General features: G+C 35.0%; 1 protein-coding gene across 2 annotated transcripts in view; it reads left to right on the forward strand.

Moving 5' to 3' along the window:
* Positions 1–1378: 1378 nt before the first annotated feature.
* Positions 1379–22437, forward strand: part of LOC149561410 (uncharacterized) — a 295535-nt gene continuing 274476 nt past the window's right edge. The window contains exon 1 of one of the 2 annotated variants that reach the window (XM_089825134.1): positions 1379–1739. In XM_089825134.1, the coding sequence (XP_089681260.1) occupies positions 1528–1739 (212 nt within the window). In that variant the 5' untranslated portion in view covers positions 1379–1527. The remainder of the gene's footprint in view (positions 1740–22437) is intronic. The other variant, XM_089825135.1, reaches the window with a different exon arrangement.

The following is a 22437-nucleotide window of genomic DNA, read 5'->3' on the forward strand; positions in this document are numbered from 1 at the left end:
TTAACTTAACTCTTGTCATTTCACTCATTCATAAGTTTACTTGGCTTATTCACTTTACATATTGATTGAATAATACATTATCTTGTCAAAGACTAACTTATCAAGTGCTCGTTGTATTTCCATGATACTTATTTTCTCATCACTCAACAACAATACTAGCTCACTTTATTATTTTTTCTTTTCAAATCTTCTTCATCAATCCAATGACATGACACTCTACATGGTTAGTAAATGTCTCTCCAATAGGTTTGATAATATCTTACCAGTAGGTTTGACATCAATGACAAGATAACACTTGTTCCAATTGTAGTTTCCAACAATATGCATATATGTATATATGTGTATGTGTGTATGCGTCTCTCTCTCTCTTTGTATCTCTGTACATGCATAAATACATATATAAACACATACATATGTATGCATGTACATATATAGATATGTATATATATGTATAATTTTATTTGAACAATAATAAATGCTTGTATACATACACACATAATTCATTTATATACAATTGTTTTTGTGTAATAAATAGTCTATTTATAGAATTAAATATTTATATTAAAAAATTTAAATTTTTTTTGATTATCATCTAACTATTTTTTCATACATTCCTAAAAATTATATTATAATAATTTAACAATAGGATTTTTTAACTTTGCAAATCAATAGATTCATGATTTTTAATAGTTTTTTTTATAAATGATTTTCAATAGCTTTTATTTATATTTAAATAAATAATAAATAAAAAACAATAGATTTTTAATAGTTTGACTAGTCATTACATCATAAATAAACAAATAATCAAAATTGTTTTTCAAAATTTGCAACAATGTGATCCCCATAAATATCATAATTATTTTTCAAAATTTGCAACATTGTGATCCCCATAAATATGATATATTAGTACCAATTAAGCCGAGAGGCTTTCTACAATTGTACAATCTTTAATGTAAACATTTTTCATTATTAAAAAAAATTGACGGTCATTTACTTGTCACAGAAATAAAATAGAATTTAACAGTTATAGAGACTAAATATAATTAAAAACTTAAAAGTTGCATGCAATGGATAGTTTAACTCAATGTGAACTGGTGGATTTTTCAGTCTCATAAAACTAAGAAGAGTTTTAAAATTTAAGATTTCTATGAAGTTTTTAAAGATAGATTTAAGATTTTTATGTATTGGGTGATAGTATATATAAAATAAATAAACTTTTGAAATTAGATACCTCTCGACCTATTTAAAAAAAAAAATTGAATTAAATTTTTAGATATGGTAGTGATAAATTGGCATCAATGAAATCCAACCATATAGTTGAAATCTGTAATTTACATTCAAATGTCGCGATATATTCAATTTCACACTTATAAAACTTAATTAATAAATGATTTGATTAGGATAATTTATAACAACTAAATAATTATCGCTTGTAAGTACGGTAAAATTTGAAATGTGAATACCCAAACTTGAGGAAGTGTTTTGCGAAGGATGCTTATTTTGTTGGCGACGTAATTGGAGGAAAGCATGGAGGGTGGGCAGAATGTCACGAAGAAGAGAAAAATACAAATTTCTCACTCAGAGAGTTGCGAGGAAGAAGAAAAAGATGAAAAACAAAGTAACACGAATTGGATTGGAGGTGAAATTAGAGTGGGCGCCTGTGATCTCATCTTGGGTATTGAAGATGAGCTTGTGCGAGAGCTAAACTCTCTCACTTTTGGACTTCCTGTTGCTTATGTGTAAGAATATGCTCTTTTTCTACTACATAGAATATACTATACCTGCCCCCGTCTAATAGGAATAGGATTTTATTCGCTGCAGTAAATCTGTTTCCTTCTGTACCAATTCAGCATATGTTTCTTCTGACATTTTGTTTATTTTAGGTTACATATGATTTTTTCTAAATCCGTAAAAGGCAAGTGCTCTGTACATATTATATTTCAAAATAATTTACATTATTTTAAACCCCGTTTAGAGTGAGGCATTCGGAAAAAAAATGGGGAAGAAAATCCTGAATATAGCCCACGGCCAAAGTCCTGTTTTAGAATGTACATTTGCCCCTTAAAATTCGTGGGGTCTTTAGAAGGCATACGATCTTTTTACATGACAAATATTTATACATTTGATAATTGCCCTTAGTAGGCCTTACAAGATATACATGTTAAAACTTTGACAGCTGATTTTATTACATTGGAATTGTTATATCTTTGATTCTTTGAGCGAAGCCTTTTTCTATCCTGTTATTTCATATCCTTGCTTCTTTTACTGCTTTCTTCTTCGTTACTGGATTTTCGCCCCTGTGACTTCATGCATACTCCAAGCTCAAGGTTAAAAGTTGGTGTAAACCGTATCAAAACAATCCAACTGGGATATTACTACCTCTTTTTCCCTAGTTATATTGGTACCTCATCATGTATTAAATTTCATTTCCTAAAGAATCTTAAAGGAAACACTTTAGAAATTGAGAGAATCTTTTATTAAAAGAGAGTAATCTTTTGCTTAATTTTCATGCTACCTTTTCATGTCTTCCTTGTAAGTAAAGTTTTTTCACGGTTTCATTAATTATTCTTATAGTCAGACCTTAATTGTTTTAATTTTAAAATTATTTTCAAGAGTATCCTTTCGTTAGTTTTATCTTATTGGTTTCAAGGTATACTTCTTGAGGCCCCTTCTTAAAATTACCCTAATACCATTTTAGTGTCATTTCCAAATTTAGACAGGTTGCATATGAAATTTTATTGTGCTCAAGGTGTGAATTATGTTGAAGACGTGATTGGTGTTTGATATTTCTCTTTAATTACAACAGGTTAATTATCTTGTTATGGTGACGCTTTGTAGTATGAGGTTCATTTTCAACAATGAATGACCTTGCTTTGTTGGCAAGCCTATTAGCAGGCATTGAATTTGCTAGTGACTTTGATTAAAGTTAAGTCTAAAGATGTTTATGGTTTGGTTAGAAAGGAGGATAAGTTTTAGATTGGGTTTAAAAATTGAACAAACATGGGTTGTTCATCTTTAAACTTGGCTTGCAACTCGAGCAATCTGGGTTTTTGGACAAGACACTGCCAAATCATTATTAGGGTTAAAAATACCTCAAGACACAATCACCTGGAACTTAGGTTCAGTAATGGGAACTCTGAACGCATGCTTTATTCATATACTCCTATATCCTACTTAAAGATGGCTATCCAAGTATCATGGTGACTATGCCTTACGGAAATTAGTAAGGGGGTTTTCTGTGATATTCCTTGGATGGTATCCTACTTAGGTTGTTCGTGATTTATGACCGTAAAGTTGGCAAAGAAAAAGAGTGCCAATTATTAATGATTCCATACACAAAAAGCACACAGGTTTGGCTGCAATACAAAATGCATGACAGTTTCTCATCCCATTTGGTACGTACACAATTGAAATGTCCAAAATGGATGGGCAATGAAAAGGAAAGGTCCTTTTATAGTGTACGATACCAGCCATGTGTTTTTGGGTCTACATATGGTGAGAGTAATTAATTTTCTAAAAACTTCGAGTTAATGAAGGCTGTGTTGCATGACTATGGGCTGTCATAGACTGATGTATGCAGATGGAACTTCACATCACTTCAAATATTAGGCTCTGACCTGATAGCTTTAGTCGCTGCCAAGCACCAAGACTTTGCTTCCTGTGACTGATAGACAGAGAAAACACCCAACATTCTATCACTAATCATTCATGTGGCTGCGCTTCTCAAAATCAAGAGCGATACCGAGCTAGCTCGGTGTTGTGTCTCACCCCACACATGATACATAGATAACTATTGGGCAATATTACAATGTCCTTTCCCCAACTTACTAAGGCGACTATGCCAATTTCGACCAGCTGCAAACTGCTACGCAGTCACAACATGCATCACAACAACCTTCTCATTTCACTGTTTCAAATCCCACAGGAAATAGTCTGCTGTGTTTAAACTCAAAGTGCCTAGAAGCAAACGACCAACTCCATTCCTTTCAACATCTATTGATTCAATCCATTGTTTAGTTCAGGTGAACTCGCTCTACAAAATTGCGACCAGATTGCAAAACTTGAAGGGCTTATGTCGTTCAAAAATGCAAGTCACATAATGACTAATTTGTAGAATTCAATTTTTTTTTCTTTTCCTCGTCCAATGGTTCTCTCCCATGCAACAACCCCGCTTTCTTGGAGTGGATGTGTGTTACAAAATGAGACCATTAGAATTCATTTCCAGCCACATGTAGAAAGCTCCAAAATTAGAGTGTGCTCACATTAGAAAGGGAAGTTACTTGCCCTAGGAAATATATTTGCGCCCCCAAGGATTTTAAATAAAAGTTGCCAAGTCACAGACATATTAATATTAATATCTTTCAACTAAGGACACCAAGCAAGCTTAAAGTCAAGTGGCCATCAACTGTGACCGCAAAGCATTTCTTTCACACCAAATTTAGCTTACTAGGATGATGAGTAGACCAATGGCGTCCGTTGAGACTTAATTTCGAGAAGGGGACATGACAGTCGTCCCTTCCTGTGATTGTTGGTCCTCAAGCAACTGTAAGGTTGGGTGTTGTAAGATATTTTCATTTTCCCAAGTTGCATTTTCAATAGGTATGTCCCTCCATCGTACTAGATATTCATTAATTGTCCTATTTCTTAAGTGCTTCTATCTTACCTCTAATATCTTCGACAACACCAATACTAGTTTTCCTCCATCTAAAGGAGGCAATTCAGGAGAAGCTGCAATATGCTATCGAATAACCTTTTAAGGCAAGAGACATGGAAGACATTATGGATTTTTCTATAATCTAGCAACTCAAGTTCATAGGCCACTTTACCTACTCTCCTCACTATCCTGTAGTGTCCATAGAATCAGGGCCTAAGCTTTTATGAGCCACTCTTAAATCGGGGTCAAGTTCTTACTTGGCTTATTGCTCTTCCTAGGTCGTTGCGGGATCCAATCCTATTAACAGAGCTTGTCATTGGTTCACCAAGGCCTCTGCTCTTCTTGGTTCGATTGGAATCTCAACGAACCACCTTCCCCCCTTTCAATTCTCTCTGGATGACCTCGCTCACCTACTTCCTTCTTAGCAGGAGTTGAATGAGCACATTAGGACTGACATTTACAGGTAGCATATCATCATGACGTGGGTAAACCTTCTGAGGAGACTTCACCTAAGGATGGCTTTTTATGCTAAGCACTATATGGCTCTTCAGGACGGGATCTTTGTTCGTCCTTACTATCTCACGCACTGTTGGACCCACGCCCTCCTCATCTCCTTGGGATCCTTTCGGGTGAGCTCCCATCAGCCGCGTGTACAAACTAACCATCATATAGAGAAAGAGGACATGACTTGTTGCCTCTACCCATTTGGAGAGGTGGATATGGAGACCCATTTTATTTTCCCTTGCTTCATTTATTATGAGATCCGGGGGAGGTTCCACTACTTGTTAAGGGGGTGCAGGAGCCTATCATCCTCCTTTAGTTACACCAACTAGCGGTGCCTTGCCCTCTTCATCCAGGCGGCAATACAGTTGCACAATTACAACCTTGAGCTTCAATTCCTGCCGAGACAAACTTCAAACCAGTTCATTACCTCCTTCACCCTTGGATCTTCCACTTGGGGAACGAAGAGGTCGCCTGGCCTTTCCTCGAACCATACTATATCTGTGAGACATTGCAAAACATTCACTCGACAACATCATCCTACCTCTAGCGGCTCCTTGAGACAGTTCGGGGCCCATGCATACCTTTGCCTCGAACGGTATCCTTTAGTCCTGGACTACTTACTGGTGGGAAGTTCCTTGTCTCTCTTGTTTTTCTATCTTTCCTCTTTCTTGTTTTGTTCTTTTCGTGGTCACTGTTTGTTGTTCCTGCCGTTGGTTGTGGCCTCTGTGTACTCTTTTCAGTCCCTTAGACCCGTTTGTGGTCTTTTGTTGGACATTAATAAATTTATCTTATCTTATCTTATCTTCTTCAATGATATCTGTCCGTAGGGTTGAAGCCGAAGAAACACAATATCTCCAAACCCAAAAGATCTCGGTCGTGTGGCAATCAACTTAAATCTTTTGCTGATTTTGTGTATGCATAATGCTCTCCTTGATGGCTCTAAATATATTATATTGCTCTTGCAACCAATCTTTTGCTAATGGGGTCTTGTTGTTAAATAGAGCTAAATCTAGGAAAGATAATGGTTCATAACCATATAGTGCTCTGAAAGGTGACATGTTGATAGACATATGGTAAGTTGAATCATTGCAATACTCACCCAAATAGAACCATTTGAACCACGCTCTTTGCTTCCCTACAACATAATTATGGAGGTAACTCTCTACCCATTTATTTACCACCTCTGTCTGCTCATTTGTCTAAGGATGATAGTTGGTGCTAGAAGTCGCTCTCTAATATGCTTAAGAACATCATCCTTGAGGCTTTTCCAAGAGAACTTCTCTTTGATCTACCTGTAAGTCCTAAAGTACCTTGGATGACCTGCTGAAGGTGTATCATGTACTGCTTGCATAATCTTGTTCTTAAATTTAGATTCAGGTACTAAATAAATCCCATTTTTATAATAAATCACATCATCAATAATCCAATACTTGTCATCTTGAATCAATATGTCCATAATCTTACATGAAAAAGTGTTTTTGAAATACTCGACTAAAAGTTGAAATTTCCAATTAGCTGAAATCTTAGAAATAGAACAAGTATGTTGACCTTACAAGTCTCTTTGGCATAAAGGTTGTAAGGAGTATTGTCATTGATATAAAAGTTATTGATTGGCAAACTATTTGACAGTTGATCGAAGGAAGAAGAAGACACAAGGAGTTGTGACTACTAGTAGAAGAGTGGACCAATATGCACCATTCCAACATAGGTAGACATGCATGCAAGTTAGTTAATCTAGGTCATTAACCAACTGAGTCACCATTGACGTGATGGGAGAGTAATGGGCAGGGTGGATGTGACAAAAGCAAAGAGCGAAACGACGCAAGTAAGCAAGGACGAAGGCAACCATTAGTTCACAGATGGACTGGCAGGGCTCCAGTCTAGGCCCTAAGTGTAGGGGTCATGGATTTCTTGTGAACAAACTAGACATGAGAATCAAAATTTGAATTAAAAAATAAGCGGGATAATTTGGTTATGGGTACCTGTGCCCTGATAACGCTAAATGAATTTAAGCAATCAAAAAGAGGTTTCTGTTGTTGCTGTTGTTGTGAGAGTCGAAGAAGTTGGTTGTTGAAGAGTAGAGAACAAAGAGGGAGAAAAGTGTGTAGAAAAACACATAGAGCAGAGACCAACAAGCAAAGAAGTTGCGAAGAAAGAGAATACAATAACGGGTTGTTGCAGACAACCAAGGGGAGAGGTGAGACCAAATAACTCACCAGGTAAACGAGGAGATCAATGCGTCTCCGAAGATACAAAGCATAGATCTACACGGGAAGCTAGTGCCACATTGAGGTCGAAATACATTGTATGCTTTCTTATCATTGCATCTATTTGTAGCTCTTGATAGGGAAAGCTTCATTAGTAAGCTTAGTGTAAAATCCTCTAACAAGGTGTCTCTTTGAAGGAGACTTGTAAATCCTCTAACAAGGTAGTTTTCACAGGTTTGTGAAAACTTGACAGGTTATAAGCATACCTAACAAAATGTATTTCCAGAAGAAACACTTGTAGCTTCTAACAGGGTAACGCTTTACATGCATTATAAGGGCTAGTGGGTATATTATCCCCACCGTGGTTTTCATCCTCTAACCAAGGGTTTCCACATATAAAAATCTTTGTGTCAACTTGATGAATGCTTTTGTGTGTGAACTTACTTGCTTTTACTTTTCTGTATTTCTCTTGGTCTTAGTTGTCAAGTAGCTTACTCTAAGTAAAATTAGAGTGGTTAGAGGAGTAACTGGTTTTCAAGTGGGTATCGATTCACCCCCCCTCTCAGTACGGGTTGGGACCAAAAAAGTAGCCATTGGTGGCCTCTTGGAAAGTGCATCAACTACAATGTTCCTTTTGCCCTTGACATATTTAGTGTCAAAATCATAAGCCTATACCTTATTCACCCACTTCTACTGCCTCTCATTCAACTCTTTCTGCTTTAAGAAGTAATGTAGGCTGTTATGATTTGTCCTCACGAAAAACTTCCCACCTATGAAATACTGGCTGAATTTAGCCATTGCATAGATAATGGCTAACATCTCCCTATCATAGGTGGAATACAACCTCTTATTCTCTTGCAACTTCTTGCTCTTGTATGCGATGGGATGCCTATCTTGCATAACTATTGCACCTATCCCCTCTCCCAAAGCATCACACTCAATACAAATAGCCAAGAGAAATCCGAAAGTGCTAACACTAGACAAGTACTCATGACCCTTTTAAGCACGTTAATTATTACCTCTCCATCATCTGGCCACCTGAAAGCACCCTTCTTAGTGAGATCGGTGAGTGGTGCTGCAAGCTAAGAAAATCCCTTAAGAATCTCCTATATTATTAACATATCCCAAGGAACCCCCTCAAATCAAAAGCATTTCTAGGTGGTGGCCAATCTAGTATTGCTTGTACTTTCTCTTGATGAACCTTGACACTATGGGTCCCTATCACATGCCCAAGGTCTAAAATATTTGTCAAACCAAACTCGCATTTATATTCCTTAGCAAATAAAGAATGCTGCTCCATGATACTCAAAACCTCATCCAAATGCTGTAAGTGCTTTTCCCATGATTTTCCAAATATCATACTATCATCAAAGAACACCAAAACATACTTACACAAGTGCTTATTAAAAATGTTGTTCATGAATAATTGAAATGTTGCAGGTGCATTGGTGAGACTGACAAGCATCACCAAAAACTTACAATGACCGTAGTGGCATCTAGATGTTGTCTTATGCACATCCTCATCATGGACTCGAATCTGATGGTATCCTGAGCAAAGATCAATTTTTGAAAAACAACTCCATGCAATTCATCTCTTCTTGATTATCCTCTCGTTAAAGTGTTGTACTCAGTGCACATCCGAAGAGTTTCATCTTTCTTCTTAAGCAATACCATTGAAGAAGCAAGTGGGCTCAAACTAGGTCTAATGTGTCCCATGACAAGTAACTTCGTAATTGTTTTCTCAATCTCCTTAAAATGTCATGGATGGCGATAAGGAGTAGTAATGATGGGCTCAACACACTCCTTCAGCTCTATCATGTGCTCAAATATGCAATCAGGTGATATGTCGGGATCAGTGTCTCTAAAGACACCCTTGTGCTTATTCAACATGGTCTGTATGTCTATGTGATACTGCTGGCCTAAATCAGAAGTAAATTTGGTAGACACAAAACATTGGGCTGCCCGCACAATCTCATCGTGTCTCACAATGGCCTTCATCTGATGAGCTGAAACCATCTTAGGCGCTCCTTCTATCATGGCCTTAAGAATAATCTGATGGTCTCTCAAAAACTCTAACTATTTCAGATCACGATCAATAGGTTACCTGCTAAGTGTTTGAAGCCACAGTAGACCTAAGATGGCGTCCATCCCACCTAACTTAACCACAAAAATTAGCTACTAAGGTGTAATTCCCCAGCTGGATACATTCTTGGAACAGTTAAGATCTCCACCAACAACGCTAACATCAAATTCAGAAACCACTTCCACTTGCAGTTTCCGTTTTGCTAGTGTGCAGGTACTAATAAAGTTATGTGTAGCTCCGATATCCAGTAAACAAGCAATTAACTGCCCTTTCACATTTCCTTTTAGGCAGATAAGATAGTCTGCAGGTAATCTTGAAAGATTGGCAATCGTAGGTGGCTGATCGGAAACATTTCCCTCAACTGTCTATACCTAGGATTGTGCAGGGTTACCTTCATCATCATTGCTATTTGACGTGTTGTCCTCATTTTCACCATCAGAAACAACCTCAGTTTAATCCAATGTATCCTTCTTAAGGCACCTATGATTAAAGGTCCACGATTCTTTGCATGTAAAACACAATCTTTTCCTTTTTAACTCATTTTTGTACTCAAATCTAATTTAGGTGGTATGGTCTTATTCTGATTTGCAGATTTCAGACTTGATTTTGACCCTTTAAATGGCTTCCTAGGTGGCTGCAATAGAGGAGGATTAGTATCTAAATTATGTGCCATCTTAATGGGTTCATGCAGCGTGTTTGGTTTCTGCACTTTAACAATCCCTTTGAATTTTTCATTCAGCCCTTCAACAAACAACATTACCTTTATTTTTTCTGTCATATCCAGAACCACAATAGAAATCTTCTAAAGATAAGGGTCTAAAGCACCACTTTGTTTCAGCTAGGCCTGTTCTCTTTAATAGATCTCTATATCTTTATTGTCAAACAGGGTGATCAACTTGTTGCTAAGGGCCTCATACGAATTAATCAGCTCATGATATAGTGTAATAAGCCCATGATGCCACCAATCATACGTTGTCCCATCTAAATGCATGGTAGAAAATTTAATTCCTTCTGTTTCTAACATGGGTTTAAGTATCAGGAATGTATTTAGCTTGTGTATCCAAGCACAGGCTGAAGTTTTACCGCTGCCTTCAAATGTTGGAAGAGATAGTTTGTCCATAGCATGTTTTGAATCCTTGGTTTGAGCCTTGTGCCTTCTATCTTACCTTGCCCTTCCATTTCTATTCGCTGCCTCATGTACTGAACAAAACTTAAATAAGCTTTGACATTATCTAAAAACAAATCTCACTCGGCATGCATGGCCCTACCATCCTCCGAAATAGCTACTGCTGCCCCAACATTTCTCACTTCCACTTCATTATTGTTCTCAACAAATATAGACATTAACAGTCTATCTAAGGCATGTGTAGGTGCTCTAGGGCTTTGTGGGGACACAATTGTACGAGCGCCTTAATTGTAATGACTTTGAGGTCTTCTTGACCCTCTATTTAATTGTTGTATTGCCTCTATAAGCTGTTGCAACACATCAACAACATGTTCTTGCCTTGTTTAGTTTCTTCTCAAAGTCTCCCTTACTTCTCTGTCCTCATCCGCCATATTTGCAACTTGTTCAAAGCTAGAAGGGGCTTTGATAATCATAGAAGTTGTCCTGCCTTCTGGTACTGGTGGTTGTCATGTCCCCATTTTGGAGGTAATTTGATTCAATTAATTAATTAATTAAGTTGTCCAAAATAATGAATATTTTATGAGAATGACTAATTAATTATTTTAATTAAATAAATAAGTGGTATTAAGTTAATTATTTATAGAGTTATCAAATAAATAAATATTAAAAGATAACTTTATATTTAATTAATTTAATAAAGTGACTTGAATTATAACATATTTTATAAAGTCACTTAATAGATAAAATAAAATAATGTTTTAGAAGTTTCTGGAGAAAGTGGAGAAAAAGAATATATAGGCATGGAGGGCTCATTGTCTATCATCCAAGTTTATTTTCTCTATTGTGTCTACTTGAGCATTTGTGGAGCTTGAAGGCCTCCAAGTATTCAGCTTAATCATTGGGAACGATACCTCCCAAGTGATTGCATAACTGAGGGGGTGAAAGATTCTCTGAAGGGTTGCCCTTTGGAAGTGGCACCCAGCCATTTCAAGTTGAACTTAATTTGTATACTTAGACTTACCTGAGGGTTTGAGTTTTGGTTGCAAGAGGAAAAAAGTAGATCCGAAAAAGCAAGCGAAGAAGCAGATCCAAAAAAGCAAACCGAAAAAGCAGATCCGAAGAAGCAAGACGAAAAGGCAGCATTGGTAAAAGTTATTACAGCCATCTACAATCAGGTTCCTTTGGATATTTTATGCATTTTTATCATTTAGATGCATATTAGAAGATAAGGCTGTAGGTGAAAGTTTGTATCAGATATAAGCATTATTCTTGCAGATGTAAGCCAAGAGTCTTGGCCATTTCATACTAGCATTGTAGTTGACATTATATGTGCAATAAAGGAGACATAAGTTGCTGGTCTGACATAGTTGTAATTGAATATGTATTTATCATTCATGATCAACTTATTAGTTTGCATGTCAATTGGTTGTAGGTTCTCTTTTTGGCATAAACAATGTTATAATTTTGCATACCAAGTGTTTGTATTAATGCCAGTGGGCTATAAGTGCATTAACGCCATCATAGGTTGCATCCAAAGTGTTTGTCATAATTACTATTTGCTGTAGCTGTATATTGCAAGTAGTTTTAGTCACATATATGCATTGAATATTGTTAAAATAAGTTGCACATTCATGTTAGGTCATTGTTTTGTCAATTTTGAGCCCTCTTGCAAAAATTCTCATTGATGCTAATTGAAGAAAAGAGTCATTAAAGCAAACTGAAATACTATATAAGTCATATGACCCTTGTATGTGAAGTGTTTGACAAAATTTCTTAGTTTAGCATTAGAGGTTTTTAGTGGCCTATAGGTAGGGGTCATTACAGTGGTGGTCTTCAAACTCCACGTGGTTCTCTATTATATTGTTGCATTCAATTTCAAATTTCCCACAAGATGGCAGGAAAACCACCTCTGATACCACTGTAAGTTCCCTTATGAATTTTAGACTCCAATTTTATGGAATAGTCTTGCAAGTATCTGTCTTGATGGGTTTCCTATTGTTTAATTGAATTTGATAATTCCAATTTATTTCTGCTGAAGATGTATTGATGACTCAATATTAAACCACAACTGATGTTTGTATGACTTGTAATATTCAGAATGAATTCATTGCATTTCAAAATGCGAATAGCTAGAAATTAATATACTAAAACATAACTACAAAACTTACAATCAGCTTGTTTCCATGACAAAGATACAATATGACAGTATGTTAATGTATAGATTAGTTGAACAAAAATTATGAAGATTTATTAATAACTCTTGTGTTGATATTTATGTTATTCATAAATGTTTAGGATATTTAAGTATACTCGTATATATATATATATATATATATATATATATATATATATATATATATATATATATATATATATATATATATATATATATATATATATATATATATATATATATATATATATATATAACAAAATGTATATGAATAAATTAATGAAGTTTTTCCTATGTTATTGATTGCCTTATTAAACCAAGTTTATAATACTCCTGTCAATATTAGAAAGATTATCGAGGGTGACTATTGAGTCACGCTCGATAGACATGACTCAAGTATGAGTCACGCCTATTGGTCATGACTCATGGTCAACCCTCCCATCTATTAATATGCTATCTCCGCTGATTATTAGACATAGTGAACACATATGTATTTCAGTCTTCCAGTGCATATCGGCGTTGATTACTTAAACATATTCCTGCATTCTTGATCATCATACTGTTATATAATCTGGTTCTATCACTGTGTTACTGTTATGTAAAAGAACTCATAATCAGATTCTTATCTTGGAGAACAAATCATAATAGTATTACACATACAGTCTGTTACACTAACATGGTATCAGAGCAGGTTTAAACTAACATGGTATCAGAGCAGGTTTAAAGAAGCAATTCGAAATCAGACTTTATTCAAATATTATTCTAAAATTGTGAACGGCATGAGGCTAGAAGACAGGTTAGAAGGTGATTCAAATTTTGTAGGCTAGAAACTACAACTAAAACTTATATGGAAAGAACATGGCCTAAATAAGTTCATTGAAAATTCTGACCCACCACCCAAAGGAAATGATGGATTGGAAAAATGGGAGAATGACAACAATAAAGCGATGAAGCTCATTGTGGATGGTGTAAAAACTCATCTACTTCCTATAATCTTAGAACTAGAAACTGCACATGAGATGTACAATGCTCTTGGAAATATGTTTGAGATAAATAATGCTGTTCGGACTATCACATTAAGGGACATAATTTCAAATATTAAAATGAATAAGGAAGAGAAAATTTCCTCATACTTTATGAGAATAACTGAACTTCGAAGTCAACTCTCTTTAATAGGACATGTCTGTGATGGAAAGGAGTTAACAATAATGGCTATAAAAGGCCTTCCATCATCATGGGATACCTTCAGGCAAGGGGTATGCTCTTGTTCTAAACTTCCTAAATTTGAAAGACTTAAAGCTGATTGCATACAAGAAGAGTGTCTGCAAGTAGCCCAATACCAAAATGTCTCCTCCTCAAAAGAAGATTTACAAGTTCTCTCTACACAAGTAAATAAGAAGAAGAGAAAATTCAAAGGGAAGAGAAACCAACTTGACTTCTCCAAAATGCAATGTTTTAGATGTGATAAAATTGAGCATCCAACATCTAAATGTCCTGATAGAATTAAGCAACAAGCATCATTTGCAACCACTCAAAACTCAAATGGAAATTCCAAACATAATGCATTCTATTCAGCTCTCTCTAGTGAAGCATCAACCATATAAAGTACTTGGGTAATTGGTGGCGGAGCCTCTTGACATATTACAGGTTTTAAAGAATAGTTGGATTCTAACAAGGAAGACTATGTTAACGAAGTAACTATTGGAGATGATACAAGCTATCCCATAAAGGGAATAGGGACATGTACTATTCATCTGAAATCAGGGAAAACAATTGAACTTACTAAGGTACTATATGTACCTAGTATAAAAAGAAACTTGCTTTCCACCTCTGCTCTTGAAGATGAAGGATTTAGAGTTACATTTATGGAAGGAAAGGTCTTAGCTTGGCCTAAGAGTTCTAACATAAAAAATGCGTACAAGATTGGCTCCAGACATGGATGTCTTTATCAACTTAACACTCACACTCATTCAGCTCTACTTCATGATTCTTTCAAAGAAAATGAAATCTGGCACAAGAGACTAGGTCATCTTCATTTTTGAGGATTACCTTCTCTAGAAAAAATGGTAATGGGTCTACCTAAACTTCATCCATACCATGAAAGAACCTGTAAAGGTTGTACTCTGGGGAAGAATATTAAAACTAAATTTCGAAATAGTCAAAGCAAATCCAAAAAAGTTCTAGAACTTATTCACTTAGATTTATGCGGTCCTATGTTGGTTCCTTAACTAGGGGGTTTCCTATACTATATCCTATTTGTGGATGATTTCTCTAAGAAGACTTGGATCTATTTTCTTAAAAGTAAAGAGTCTGAAGAAATCTTGACTAAATTTAAAGAGTTTAAAGCCCTTGTAGAAAATCTATCTGGAAAGAAAATAAAAGTTTTGAGAATAGACAATGGTAAAGAGTACATTTCTGAGATCTTTATAAATTATTGTAAAACTGTTGGGATCAAGAGGGAGTATTTTGTTCCCTATAATCCTCAACAAAATGGAATAGCTGAGAGAAAGAATAGAACCATAGTTGAAGCTGCTAAAGCAATACTTCATGATCAAAATCTTGAAACTTTTCTTTGGGGAGAAGCCTCAAATATTGCTGTTTTCCTTCAAAATAGATGTCCACACTTTCATTTGGAATACACGACCCCTGAAGAAGCATTTTTTGGGAAGAAACCTGATCTTAAATACCTAAGAATTTTTGGTTGCTCTATCTATGTGCACATTCCTAAGGAGAAGAGAACAAAACTAGATCCCTCAGGAAAGAAGGGAAGCTTGGTAGGATACAGTGAAACTTCCAAAGCTTATCGTATCTATCTCCTTGGACAAAGAAATATTGAACTAAGTCAAGATCTAATATTTGATGAAGATTCAATTTTCAAAATATCTAAGGATGAAACTGAATAAAATTTAGAAGAGACACTAGAAGAACAAAACTCTGATAATGAGAGGGAGTTTCTAATGGAGGAAGATAACTCCGTTGAACCTATGGACATTACTCACACTTCTGAGGAAAAGAAAAGACCACTATGAGCCAGGAAGCTAACTGAAGAGAACAATTCCATTCCCTCAGATTTCATTATGGAAAGAAAACGTCCTAACATATATTCTAGTTACATTGCATTAATGAGTGGAATCTCCAAATTTGAACCATTTGATGTAAAAGAAGCAATAAAACGTCAAAATTGGAAAGATGCCATGATAAAAGAATATGATTCCATACTTAAAAATGATGTTTGGGATATTGTTCCTAGACCCAAAAATAAATCAGTTGTCTCCTCAAAGTGGCTATTTAAAATTAAACATGTTGCAAATGGAAGTATCGACAAGTACAAAGCGAGGTTTGTAGCAAGACGATTTTCTCAAAAAGAAGGAATAGACTATGAGGAAACTTTTGCTCCGGTAGCTAGATATACCTTTGTCAGAACTGTTTTGGCCATTTCTGCATCCAAGGGATGGAAAATTCATCAAATGGATGTAAAGACTGCATTTTTGAATGGCATTATAGAATAGGAAGTTTATCTTGAACAACCTGAAGGATTTGAAGTACACAATAAACAATCTCATGTATGCAAGTTACAAAAAAGCATTATATGGATTGAAACAAGCTCCCCGAGCTTGTTATAAACAGATAGATCATCACCTAAGTAAACTTGGTTTCTCTAAAAACATTGCAGATCCAAATTTATATTACAAGGTAATATAGGGGGATATGTTGATTATGGTTTTATATGTTGATGATCTTTTGATTACAGGAGAAGATCATCTTATTGACAAATGTAAACAAGATCTTATATCTGAATTTGAAATGAAGGACTTAGGAATACTACACTATTTCTTGGGACTAGAAGTATGGCAGCAATCAAATGAAACTTTCTTAAATCAAGGGAAGTATACTTTTGACCTACTCAAAAGATTTGGCATGTTGGACAGCAAGGCAATAAAAACTCCTATGGAAACAAATCTCAAGACACTAAAAGAAGCAACAAAAGATTTTGAGAATGTCGATCCTACTCTATATCGACAGATAATTGGTTCTTTAATGTATTTCGTAAACACAAGACTTGACATCTGTTATGCTGTAAATGTTCTTAGTTAGTTCATGTGTGAACCTAATTAAACTCATTTAGTAGCAGCAAAACACATTCTGAGGTATCTTAGTGGTACAATTGGATATGGTCTCAAATACAGTAAAACTGAACTAAATCTAAGTGGATATACAAACTTTGACTAGGTAGGAAATTCAGAGAATTGTAAGAGCACTTCAGGATGTTATTTTACTTTGGGGTCAGCAATGATATCTTGGTTTAGTCAGAAGCAATCTTCAGTAGCACAGAGTTCTACATAAGCCGAGTACATAGCTGCATGCATGGGAGCAAGAGAAGCTGTATGGTTGAGAAAGCTTCTATTTGGATTATTTGGAAAGCCTCTTCCACCTACTACTATTTATTGTGATAACTAGAGCTGCATTAAACTATCTCTTAATCCAGTGTTTCATAACAGATCAAAACACATCGAGATACCATACCATTATGTTCAAGATATGGTTTTGAAGGATGTAATCAAGTTGAAATATATTAGTACAAAGAATCAAATTGCAAACACTCTTACCAAACCACTTGCTAAGACAAAGGTGGAGCACTTCGTAAAGAACTTGGTATGATTGTAAAATTTGAGGAAATGTCTCAGAGAAATTGATTATTGTACATTACATATATTATATAAATTTATGAAACTTTGTTAATCATTAAGAAGTGACGACTTCAAAATGATTTCACTTGTATTGGGAGAAGTTGTTGTAAAGTGATGTCCTTACAATAACTTCTAGCATGATTCATTTTGTGTAATTGTTTCATGTAAAGGCTTTATCTTATAAATCAACAATAGGTGTTGGATATCATTACATTGATTATCTACAAGTTGCTTGTATAGATATATTTTTGGTACTTGGTGAATATCTTGCCCTGATATTCTGATAGGCCAATACCACACTGAGTACTTGGTGAACATCATTCAGTAGATGTTCTGATAGGCCATTACTCAAGAGTGCTTGGTGAATATCATGTGATTGATATTCTGATAGGCCAATACTCGTGTTACATAATGTCAAATATAAGTTGGTGAATATCTTATCATTGATGAATCAACACTTATCTGACATTGTATAAAGAAGTCTTTTGATCAAAGACTTCTTCTGTGTGTTTAGCCTACTAATCTAAGAGGGAGTGTTAATATATAGATTAGTTGAACATAAATTATGAAGATTTATTAATAACTCATGTGTTGATATTTATTTTATTCATATATGTTTAGGATATTTAAATATACTCATATATATATATCTATAGATAGATAGATAGATAGATAGATAGATATAGATATGCAGATATATTATGAAATGTATATGAATAAATTAATGAAGTTTTTCTTATGTTATCGATTGCCTTTTTAAACCGAGTTTATAATACTCTTGTCGATATTGGAAAGATTATTGAGGGTGACTATTGAGTCACGCCCGATAGACGTGATTCAAGTATGATTCACGCCTATCGGTCATGACTCATGGTCAACCCTCCCATCTATTAATATGCTATCTCCACTAATTATTAGACACGACAAACACATATGTAATTCAGTCTTCTAGTGCATATCAGCGTTGATTAGTTAAACATATTCCTGCATTCTTGATCATCATATCGTAATATAATCTGGTTCTATCACTGTGTTACTGTTATGTAAAAGAACTCATAATCAGATTCTTATCTTGGAGAACAAATCAGAATAGTATTACACATACAGTCTGTTACACTAACACAGTATGATATGGCAATCGTAATTGAGTCTTATGAAATTCTTGCAAATGTTTACATTCATATATATATATATAAATATGTATATATGTGTATATATATATGTGTGTCTGTGTGTGTACACACACACACACACACACACACACACACACACACACACATATAAAGGAAGGGACTTAGCTCAAATTAATTTTCTAAGAACTTGGAGTTACTGAAGGCTGTGTTGTATGACTACGTGGTGTCACAGACTATCGTATGTAGCTGAAACTTCGTGTTGCTGCAAATATTAGGCATTGGTTCTTTAAGAAGATTACCAAATAAATGCAGTTGCAGCCAAGCACAAAGACTTTGCTTCTCTCAAATGATAGATAGAGCAAACACCCAACATTCAATCACCAATTATTCATGTGATGGTTCTCGTGCTTCTCAAAATCAAGAGCAATACCCATCTAGCTCGGTGTTGTGTCTCGCCCCACACACAACACACATATAACTACTGGGAAATAATTAAAATGTGCTCCTTTCCCTAACTCACTAAGGCGACTACACCAATTTTAACCAACCACAAACTACTACATAGTCACGACATGCATCACGACAACCTTCCCATTTCACCTTTTCAAATCCCACAAGAAAAATACCTCGCCGTGTTTAAATTCAAAATGCCTAGAAGCAAATGATCAACTCCATTCCTTTTAGCATCTAAAGATTCAATCCACGTTTGAGTTCTGTGTGAACTCGTTCTATAAAATTGCAACCAGATTGTCATCCAAATTGTAAAACTTGAAGGGTTTACGTCCTTGAAAAATGTAGTCACAAAATGACTAATTTGTAGACGTGAAGCTTCTTTTCTTTTCCTCTTCCAATGGTTCTATCCCATGCAACAACCTTTCTTTTTCCTGGATTGGATGTTTGTTACAAAACAAGACCATTACAATTCATTCCCAACCACATGTAGAAAGCTCCAAAATTAGAGTACGCTCATGTTAGAAATGGAAGCTAGTTGGGCTAGGAAAGATATTGACACCACCAAGCATTTTAAATAAAAGTTAACAAGTCATTGACATATAAATATTAATATTAACAAGGTTTTGCTAAGGACACCAAGCAAGCTTAAAGTCAAGTCGCCACCAACTAACCGTGACCGCAAAGCATCCCTTTCACACTAAATTTAGCCTATTCGGATGACGAGTAGACCAATGGCATCCCTTGAGACTTAATTTCGAAGAGGGGACATGACACACAGGGTTATAGTACAATGCTGCTTCTCTTGTGCTGATATCACTTCATTACATTCTAGTTGAAACATGTTCACATTCATGGTTGCTTGATGTTGAGGGCAATTATTGTCCTCATAGTCACATAGGCCATTTATTGCGAGAAACACATTTGAAATTATGGCACCCATTTACATCTATTTCCATATGATGACTTAGCTTCCTTGGTTCTAGTTTTTTGTTTTGTTGTCCTTGTTGAGGGTTTTTATTGTCCACTTGTAATTGCCTTTGAAATCATTGAATTTTTTGCTAGCATTTTTGGGTCATGTTTATCAAATTGAAGGAATAATCCTTTGTGAAGTGCATTATCATTCTAGATATCTCACAAAAACATGTCTATTTAAGAATTTTTATCAAAATTTTATCTTTTCTTTCTCTGTCTCATCTTAGATATCCCTAATCACTTCATCATACATATTTTGAGATTTTGAATTTGTTGAAAGTTTAGCTTCAGTCGAGTAATACTGAGCATCTGAATATGTTATGCTCTGTCTTATATATATATGATAATATGCATATGCATATATGTACAGATATGTATAAGTATGATTTAGACAGATGTGATTCAGATCAAGCATATATATGTTACTGCTGTTACTGATTCACATCGGGTTCTATCATTCTTGATATTATGACTGCCACCAATACACATTGGATTACTTTCAAATTTATCTACCATCTTCGATCAGGGATTGGGTGTTATTTGTATTGCCTTTGATAAATATTGAGATCATTATCGAAGATGTTATCGGGCATGATTAAACCATTGTATGGTTATGGTTAACAAACATTATTTTATGACTATGTAGGGTCATGACCCTATGAGGGCATCACTCTTCACACTTGTATATATAGTTACTCTCATCGGTGGACAAGGCAATATGAAAGACGTAACATACTTGCAGTCCTAGGATGAATAAGGAAACATTGCAGATTACAAAATACATTCCCTTTTAGCATTCGGCATTCCAGTCACAGCATATCAGAAGCATTCTGAATGTATCTACCTATTGCATTCAAGTAACTCAAGTAAGTAAAGTCTGATAAAAAAACTGTTATTAATTCTATCAGAGATCCTATAAAATTAACATGGTATCAGAGCCATACTGATAAGAAATTTTATTCAAAACTTATATATATAAAATTTCAAACTTTACCTTTTTTAAATTTTCTTTTCAAAATGGTTTACCACTGGGGCCTTCAAACTTTTTTTCATGGAAAACTCGTGTCATGATAATCCTAAGAGAAATGGAATTAGAAGAATATGTAGAAACAAATAAATCTATTCCAGAAAATGATCCAGACAAAACAATATGGAAAAGGCACAACAATAAAACCGTGCAAATAATTATAGACTCTATTAAGGATCATATTTTCCCTTCTATTTCTAGCCTTTCTACAATATTTGAAATGTTCTCCACTATTAAGAACACCTTTGAAATCAATAATACTAGCAGGTTGCTGACATTAAAGCAGGATTTATTATACATAAAAATGAATAGTAGGGAAACTATCACTTCCTATTTTCTAAGAATCTCTGAACTAAAAGATCAGCTTGCCACAATTGGAAGTCAAGTTGATGATAAAGAACTTATCATGATTGCCCTAAGGGGATTTCCTCTATCTTGGGAAACTTTTATTTGAGGACTAAGCTCTCAACCTGAGCTTCAAAAATTTGAATTATTCAAGAATGAATGCACTCAAGAGGAATCAAGATTAGTCTGAAGGGGGATAAACCTAAATCAAGAGGGAGACATTCATGCACTTCAAACAAGTTACAACAGGAAAGGAAAATTCAATCGAAATAGGAGAGAATCTAACAAACCTTATAAGAAAAGAGATTGGTCAAAAGTGAGATGTTTTAAATGTGACACAATTAGTCACTCTCATAATGTCTACCTTGAACATAAAAGAATTCAAGTTTCTCTAGCAGAAATAAAAGAAGAAATGGAGGAAGTAGAAGAAAATCATGCATTTTATCTAGCACTCTCCAATGAGTTAAACTCAAACAAAAACACTTGGATCATAGACAGTGGAGCATCTCGACATATAACAGGTTTTAGAGACAAAATCAAAAACTTTACAGAATGCAACTCAGAAGAGGTAACCATTAGGGATAACTCCACACATCCAATTAAAGGTATTGGGTCTTGCTCTATTCAACTAAATTCTGGCATTACTCTTCAACTCAACAATGTTTAATATGTACTTGGAATTAAAAGAAACCTAGTCTCTATATCTGGCCTTTTTGATGAAGGATACAAAATTGCTTTTCAAGAAGACAGTTTTGTCTTGGCCTAAATTACTAACATCAAGAAAGCTATCACTATTGGTGTTAGAGACAGGAGTTTATATAAACTTTGTAATCAACAAAATTTTGTACTAAGTCATGAAACCTCAAAGTCTACAAAAATATGGCATAGGAGACTAGGTCACCTACATTTTCAAGCATTATTAACTATAGGGAAAATTGTCAAAGGGTTACCTAATCTAAAATCAGATCATTTAGGTGTCTACAAAGGCTGTGCCCTAGGTAAAAATGTCAAGAAAACCTTTCTCAAAAGTGTTCATAAATCTAAAGCAATACTTGAACTCATTCACTTTGAC

The sequence above is a fragment of the Cupressus sempervirens genome, chromosome 4 (assembly GCF_028749045.1).
Source record: "Cupressus sempervirens isolate cs-2001-9-10 chromosome 4, ASM2874904v1, whole genome shotgun sequence".
NCBI classification, from domain to species: domain Eukaryota; kingdom Viridiplantae; phylum Streptophyta; class Pinopsida; order Cupressales; family Cupressaceae; genus Cupressus; species Cupressus sempervirens.